Raw genomic sequence first — 7,619 nt, forward strand, 5'->3', positions numbered from 1 at the left:
GTCTCTCTGGTTTACCACTAGATGGTGCTGTAACTTCACCCATTTCATCTGTATATTTTTAATATTTTTCTTTTATTGGGCCTTAGTTATCTGTCTATCTATTGTGTATAATCGTATGCAATTTTCATTAAATGGAGCAGAGATAATGTTACATATGACAAATAAAGCATCATGTATTTAAAACAACTTTATTAGTGGGATAAAGTACATCTGAACAATACAAATACTGTACTTTTGAGGATTGGTAGCTCAAGAAAAATGTCAAGTAATGTCCATTAAGTCTTTTATTCAGTCATTTATTTATTGCACAGTTTATGTTGCTTGAAATGGTTTTACTAACTGCACTGACCAAAATCTAACAACTTTTGTATTTGAGGAGGGTAGTATTTAACAGAAAGTCAGTTCAGAGTTCTGACCAATCATTTAATTACTTTATTCCCCTAACATATGCTTAACGTAATATAGTTGAAGTAAGAGGTATTTTGTGCTTCAGGTATGTGATAAGAACAACTATTTCTCACTCTGATTATTGTGACAGTTATGTATAACAAGAACATATAGTTAAAGTAATAGCTTGACATCAGGAATTTTAAATTGTTATGTTTTTTTAAACTGTACTATCCTAGAAAATTTGTGGCAGCCAGGTGAAAAACAATTATCAGGCAGCCAAGTACATAAATCAAACCAGTCATAAAACATTTTATAGTTTAATTTTCAGCTGAATAAAGTTGGGTGGGTTTGTTTTAATCCTTTATTTAATTTTATCTTAAATACATCTTTAAAATTACCAGCATGTGTAATCTAGTAAACTGATAGCTGCATGCTACTTAAAGCCACTAGGTGTAGAATCTGCAGTTTTATGACTTCATCATTTAACACAGGTTGCACCAATTTTTACTAAGATACACACATTGAGCGGATCTAGAAGCCTAACCAAAGTTCTCCTTTAAAAAGCACCTGTAGCGACTTCCTCCTGCTCTGTGGTAACAAATGTTTTATGGATTCTTGAAGGTGGATAATCAGTTGCCTGTGAAAGGGTGTGTTATTGCTACTAGTTTGAAGGTGGATCCTCACTTCCAGCTGGAGGTAGGACTTTCATAAATTTCCGCAGAGCAGGAGTGAAGATGAGGATAGTGCCCAGTACTGAGACGGTGAGAAAAGCCCACAGGAAGATCCTGTCTAGGACCTGGGCCACAAACTTCCAGTCTTGTACCACCTGGAAAATAGAAGAAATGGGAGATGGTTTGATAAAAACATGTATAAACATTAAACTACTCCAATGATTAATTATATCTGTCTTGATCAATATAATCCAGCTAAACTCACCTCACGGATAAAGTGTTCCTTGCGGATATGTCTGCTGATGTAGCGCACTGAGTAGATAGCCTTATCCAACATGGTCTCCCAGACCTCGTCCTCCTTGCCCTCAGAAGTTGTCTGTCCATGGGCCCCGCTGTTTGCCCTGTGGGCTCCTCTCCGAGCTCCAGAGCGAGGCTTCAGCTCAGGGCTTTCAGGAGCCAGCTCTGGGTAGTGGTAGCGGTCGGTGTGCCCACGCATGCAGAGCAACCTCGGCAGTTTCTGCAGGAAGAGATTACGAACCCACGGCGACATGGGGTGATAGGTGGCTGAAGAGCGATGGTGCACGTTGATGACAAAGACGGTGACGATGATTGAGAGTGTGACAAAGATCATGATGAACAGCAAGTACTCTCCAATGAGCGGGATCACCTTGGAGGAGGAGGGGATGATTTCTTCTATGACCAGGAGGAACACAGTGAGTGACACTAGGACAGAGGTAGAGAGTGACAGCTTCTCTCCTTCATCTGAGGGAAGGTAAAACACCAGCACAGTCAGGAAGGACAAACCCAAACAAGGGATGATGAGGAAGAGGGTGTAGAACAATGGCAACCTCTTCAGAATGAAGGAGTACGTGATGAACGGGTACGAGTACATGCCGTCCTTCCTGTTCCCTCTGGCACCAGTGGCACTGAGGATCTCCCACTCTCCATTGTCGAAGAAGTCCTTCCGATCTACTTGTTTATCTATCAGAATCAAGTCCACCATGTTGCCATCGTATGTCCAGGAGCCAAACTTCATGGTGCAGTTCTGGCGATCAAAGGGGAAGAAGGTGACGTCCATGGTGCAGGCGGATTTGTAACTCGCAGGTGGCGTCCAGGTGATGGCACCATTGTACCTGACAATGGCTTTGGTCATCAGGGAGCCCTCAAACCGCCCATCAGCACTGAAAAAACACAGAGCACAAATAAAATAAAAAACATTCAGTTTTTGTTACTGTACTTTTCATACTAGCAGAGTTTTCTTAGTTATTTAAGTTTCACATGAAGGTAATTGTTGGTTCCTGGCATATCAGAGCAGTCTTACTTCTCATAGAGGACGATGTCTGGGAGCCAGATATTTTCAGAAGGAACTCTGATAGAAGTGATTCCTCCGTATTTCTCTGGATTCCATCGTAGCTTGTAATCGATCCACTCCTGGTCAACATAAACACAGGACACAGAAGAAGAGCAGTATCATTAGACAAAATTGGTGAAACACAAACTTAAAATAAGTTCTCTGCCCCTGGAGTTAGATCATATCCAACAGGGTTCATTCTGTCCCTTTTATTGATGTAACCTGTTATACAAAGTCAGCAGGGATACTAAAATTAAAATTTGATGTGAATCTATGCCTCAAATTCTCAAAAAGTATTTACATTTGTAAACTCGCTAATCCATATAAGAGCCTGATTGATACTGGATTTTTGAGACTGATTCCGATTTTAGAGGGGGAAAAAATGACCGATATCTAAATATTGTGAATTTTTGAGGAATGAAAATAGAGCTCCATGTGTATTTTGCACCGATATAACTATGCAAAGGCACTCAAAAGGCTGTTTTATATTTAGTTAAATATTCTTTAACATGTTACATAATTTTACATATACATTGTCCAATTCCAGCTGACATTGCTGAGAGCTGCTGCTTCTCTCTTAAGCTATGCTGCTTATTGTAAAGTGCATAATATACCAGATACGATACTGATACAGATGCGATAAGCCAGTATTGGCAATGTTATCATGTTTCTTCTCAACAGACTATTGCAGTATAAATATTAGCTTGTGTCTTCTTATTGGCCTGTGTATACAAATGGTAAGATTGATTGTATTCACATTATATATTTAGCGTTTCTGTGTCTTGCTCACCTGACACAACCAAACGTTAGTTGTCATTAGCTGGTTCTTCTCATCCTAAAACAGACAAAGACAACAGACAAACAAGTAATATTTCAAAAAGGGGCAAAATGATCCAGAAGCAAGAAAACAGTGGTTCTTGGCACATTTCATGATCAAAATTCAAACACACGGTAGTCACATCATCAAAATTCAAAACACTCGATTGAAATCACTCCCAACATTATTGTCAAGTCTTAATATGAAATGCAGGATTAAAACTGGCTGCTAATTTCAGCCTCAAATTTGTAAATAGAATTCAACAGATATTTTGCAGGATCAACTGTAGATGTCAAATGTGCAGATACTGTTAGTTTAAGATAATCCAAATCAACAATATTATTTATCTTTTCTAAGAAAAAGCAATAAAATCTACTGCATGCTTAGGGTTGTATTGATGTGATGTGTTTATAGCACAAATTATTTAGGATCTGGGTGCTTCAATCACAATGTTAGATTTGATTAGAAGACGAGAAGCTTGGTTGAAAGCAACCTAAATCATTTTTTCCTTTTCCATGAACTCAAACAGAATCTCATTTACCTGTCTCTGCCACTTCCCTGGCAAACAAGACAAAGAAACATGAAACCAGAGGTGGGTGCAGTGAACCAATGCAGCAAGAGGTAGACAGAGGCAGACAGGAATAGAGAGATGGAGAGTGGTCAACACAGGTTTATTTCCACATCACTGGAGGCAAGTTTGAAAAATAAGGGGGGAAGAATGAGAGCAAAAGACTTGAGATAAATAAACCTGGCTGATAGATGAACAAACATGTAGCTGTTCATTGTATCCAGACCAGGCCTCAGCTGTCAAACTGAGTTGGATGTTTTTGTGATCACATAGAGCAGAGGTGAACCATAATCTAATACAGAGCCATGCAGCCATCCCTTGACAGACTCAAGGGACACCCATAGCTTAGCCAATCGGATGTGTCTCTTTCCTGCTCTCCTTCCCACAAACCAACTGATCATCAACCCAAATCTTTCTTCTCTGCAGACCCATGAGAGGGGTTGTGTTTAATTCAACACTGATTGTCTCTACCCAGCACATGTGTTAGGTTGAAGAGTTAAATCTAAACTGGTTGAGATTAATATTTCAAGCCGAGAAGACTCTTTTTCCTCCTCTTGAACACCTAAACCATCTCAACCTATCACAGCCAGCCTCTGAAATATTAAAGGAACACTCCAGAGAGAGACTATGTGGTTGCAGATATGAAGAGAGTGTTCCAGATCTATTTCAGGACCACGGAAAGCTCCACACTGCGAAGCTGCCAGTGGCCTGTTTGGTTTCAGCACCATGGACGACAGTGACGCTGCTCTGCTTAATCAAACTGTGGCCCACTGATTCCTAATGAAAAGAGATTCCTCATAAAAAAAAGAGTCATGAATATATACATATATACAATTTATTAGCTTTTTATTTAAGTATTTAAAATTACTGGCTAAATAATTTCCTGAAAGAGTTCCTGAGACCAGTAGTTTTTAGCAAACTTAAGCCAAACAGGAGCAAATTGTTCATTTGTTTGGGATTCTGCAGATTTGTTATATATGACAGCAGGATAGCATTTGAGATTGACTCCAAATTACACTACAGTGTTCATGATCATGGCCATGAAGGAAATTGCCCAAGTGCAACAGTGGGGTTCCCTGATGTATATTTACCAGTTTTCAGACAAAAATGGAGGTCTATGGTCAGATGAATGAGCGATATTGGGTTTTGACTACACAGACGATGCTGGTTTGTAAATCAATTCATTGTTGGTTTGGGTCTTTCATGTGACTTGTTGACAGTTAGAAGATCCTCCGTATCCTACAAGATCTGAGTCATAATTAGGCTAAATACAGGATAAGTTTAACTCCTTAACGTACAGCTACATTTCCACTTAAGTACCTTTAGAAACAATAAAAATATATTTTCCATGCTGTACATGTCACACTTATGTTCTACATCTGGTCACTGAAGCTGTGCCTATGCTTATAGTAATGGATCCACTACCGATCCCAGTGGTTTGGATTTAGTTTTAATTAAGGTAAAGGTAAAGGTTAAGTTATTATTAAAGCAAGGGGTTGGGAATAAATGAAGACCATTTGTGATTGTAGGTGTGTTCTCACCACATCAACCAGCTGCGAGATCTTGAGTCCGAAGCGTACTTTAATAGTGTCGTTGGCGTGCTGGATGGGCCTGACCCAGCGCTGGTAGCCTTGGAAAAGGTTTCTCAGCAGTGCGTCCTCCATCTCCGCCAAGGACACAAACTCACTTGGAGCTGGAACACAGAGGAAGAATGTAAATTAACAGCTGTTCGTTACAATGCTTGTTGTAACATTAACTGCTCTGATAGAAGAGATTAAAGCTTGTATATAATAATAATAATCCCAATAAATAATAAATGTGAAAAAATGCAAAAATCTTCTGACATTTCAGTAGACGGGTGGAAAATAGACACAACTAATTACCTTCTAAATACTGCTGTGGAGAACATGTATTTTTTATTTATTTAAGACTGATGCTACTGTCATTTAAGTTATTTTTTTGGCTACTTTTGTAAAGTCTAAGAGTAAACTTGGGTTGGCAGCAGCACTGGGACATTCAAATTTGCTTTTAATTTTGTTGTCCTAATTAAGTGCCCTATGGTGGTCAAAAGTTTGAAAATATTTTTCAGCACCATGGACAATATCCCTGAAACATGGTTACACACAGGATGCCACATTGTGCCTTTCATGGGGATCTTATCTGAGTAAGTAACTGTGCAGTTTGGTGTCTTCTCATTAATTAAAAGTTTGGCTAGACAGCACAAATAAAATGTATAAATTTACATTTATACATTTATAAAAATGTATAAACTGAAACAGTGCCAAAGTGGCGTCAAAATGCAATAGGAAAGGATTTATCTTGTGGATTTCTGGTCAAATTTCTGGTGGAAACACATTATTTTAACTAGTTAATTAGTTCACTTGTGTTGCATTATGTGACTCAACAGAATATCTAAACCACAAAGAGAATAAAAGGAGGAAAGAAAAAGTGTATAAAACAACTTGTTTCCCTCCAAATCCACAAAAAGCTATATGCCCTCCCCCACAGCAGTCACAATTCCAGTCCTCCAGCTGTGTAGATGCATCTAACCACAAGAGAGGATGGGGAGTGAATGATGCCGCTCCAAGTTACAAATGGAGGGAGAGGGGAAAGATAATATATAACTGTGTCCAGAAGCTGCAGTCAGCGCATCAGTCTGCCTGAGGCTATATGGTGTCTCTGGGGGGGGGTCAGAGACAGTAATATTGACAAGAGACAGCTGTAATGTCACACAAAGGGGATGTCAAGTGCAAGAGCTACTGTGTGTGGTGAGGAAGAGTGTGGACCTTTAACCTTCTGCTGGTTTCTCCTCTGGCTTTTCATCTGTCTGGACTCATGGGTGAATAAATGTTAAGTCCAAGCAAATATAAAACCACCTTCAGTAATCAGTTACAGGGCATTTAATTTCGTTAGATCACCTCTGTCTGTGCTTTCAAGGACTCTCAGTGAGAGGTGAGAGCTGCACTGACATCGGACACCTCCTGTGTTCCTGTCTGTGTCCCTGACCCATGGACTGCAGGACAAACAGAGCTGGAATGATGTGCTGCTCATAATCTCATCTGGTTGATACAGGAGTGCAGTGGAGGGTGGTGAAATAGCTCTGATTACTTTAGTTTGTTCCAAATTGTTTTTTCTATTGCATTATTGTCATTACAATTAAAAATCCAGAAAAGGGTGTTCTTGTGATGGCGTTAGTTTCTACTATAGAATAACATAATTATGAGATACAAGTGACGCAATAAACACGACTTCTGTAACACATTTCAGTAACGTAACAGCTTTTATAAAGCAGTGAAGGGTAAGCTATACTTTCTGTGTGAAGAGGTCATTAGAGGTTATGAGGAGCTGATTTCAGTCTTAATCAGACATTAATGTTGCACCACATGGTGATCAATAGGAACGACACTGTAATGGATACTCAACAATATTTAGAACATAAAAAACACATCACAGTTTTCTTACCGGGGATGTCGGCGAGGGACAGCGGGCAGGACACCGACAAGAGGAAGAGGAGGAGGAGGAGGACCGACAACTTCATGGTGTTGTCCTCCTGGTCCGACTGAGCGCTCCTGCAGCCTCCTGTTACTATCGGCTGTTCGGCTGGAGAGGAGCACAGTGCGCACACCGAGATGGAGAAGGCACCGAGGTTCCCATCAGTAGTACTCAAAGATAAGATGCGGGAAATGAGCTTTCTGCTGCGGTTTCACAAAGAGCAGGGACCCGGTGTGAGGTCGCATGTGGCCGGTGGTCCGTATGCTGTGACTCCGGTGGAGGCGACCGGCGGTCAGCGAGTGGCTCTCTGAAGGAGGAGGAGGAGGAGGG

The 7,619-nt window shown here is 40.3% G+C and overlaps 1 protein-coding gene across 1 annotated transcript; it reads right to left on the reverse strand.

Annotated features, from left to right (window-relative positions):
* Positions 1-1,040: 1,040 nt before the first annotated feature.
* Positions 1,041-5,467, reverse strand: LOC118333562 (neuronal acetylcholine receptor subunit non-alpha-2-like). Its single transcript, XM_035669263.1, has 6 exons — positions 5,339-5,467; positions 3,203-3,247; positions 2,383-2,492; positions 1,450-2,242; positions 1,327-1,416; positions 1,041-1,216 (listed from the first exon to the last, which is right to left on the reverse strand). Exons 1-6 carry the CDS (start codon positions 5,459-5,461, stop codon positions 1,052-1,054), a joined length of 1,326 nt encoding a protein of 441 aa, XP_035525156.1. The 5' UTR covers positions 5,462-5,467; the 3' UTR covers positions 1,041-1,051.
* Positions 5,468-7,619: the final 2,152 nt, after the last annotated feature.

This window comes from Morone saxatilis, unplaced genomic scaffold (assembly GCF_004916995.1).
Source record: "Morone saxatilis isolate NCDOM2014 unplaced genomic scaffold, NCSU_SB_2.0 Contig22, whole genome shotgun sequence".
NCBI classification, from domain to species: domain Eukaryota; kingdom Metazoa; phylum Chordata; class Actinopteri; family Moronidae; genus Morone; species Morone saxatilis.

Coding starts and splice junctions, on each gene's coding strand:
- LOC118333562 (XM_035669263.1), bottom strand. CDS start 5,461: ATGGAGGACGCACTGCTGAGAAACCTTTTCCAAGGCTACCAGCGCTGG. Junction 2,493..3,202: donor CTAACGTTTGGTTGTGTCAG/GTGAGCAAGACA, acceptor TATGTTGACCAG/GAGTGGATCGATTACAAGCT. Junction 1,217..1,326: donor AGGAACACTTTATCCGTGAG/GTGAGTTTAGCT, acceptor TCTATTTTCCAG/GTGGTACAAGACTGGAAGTT.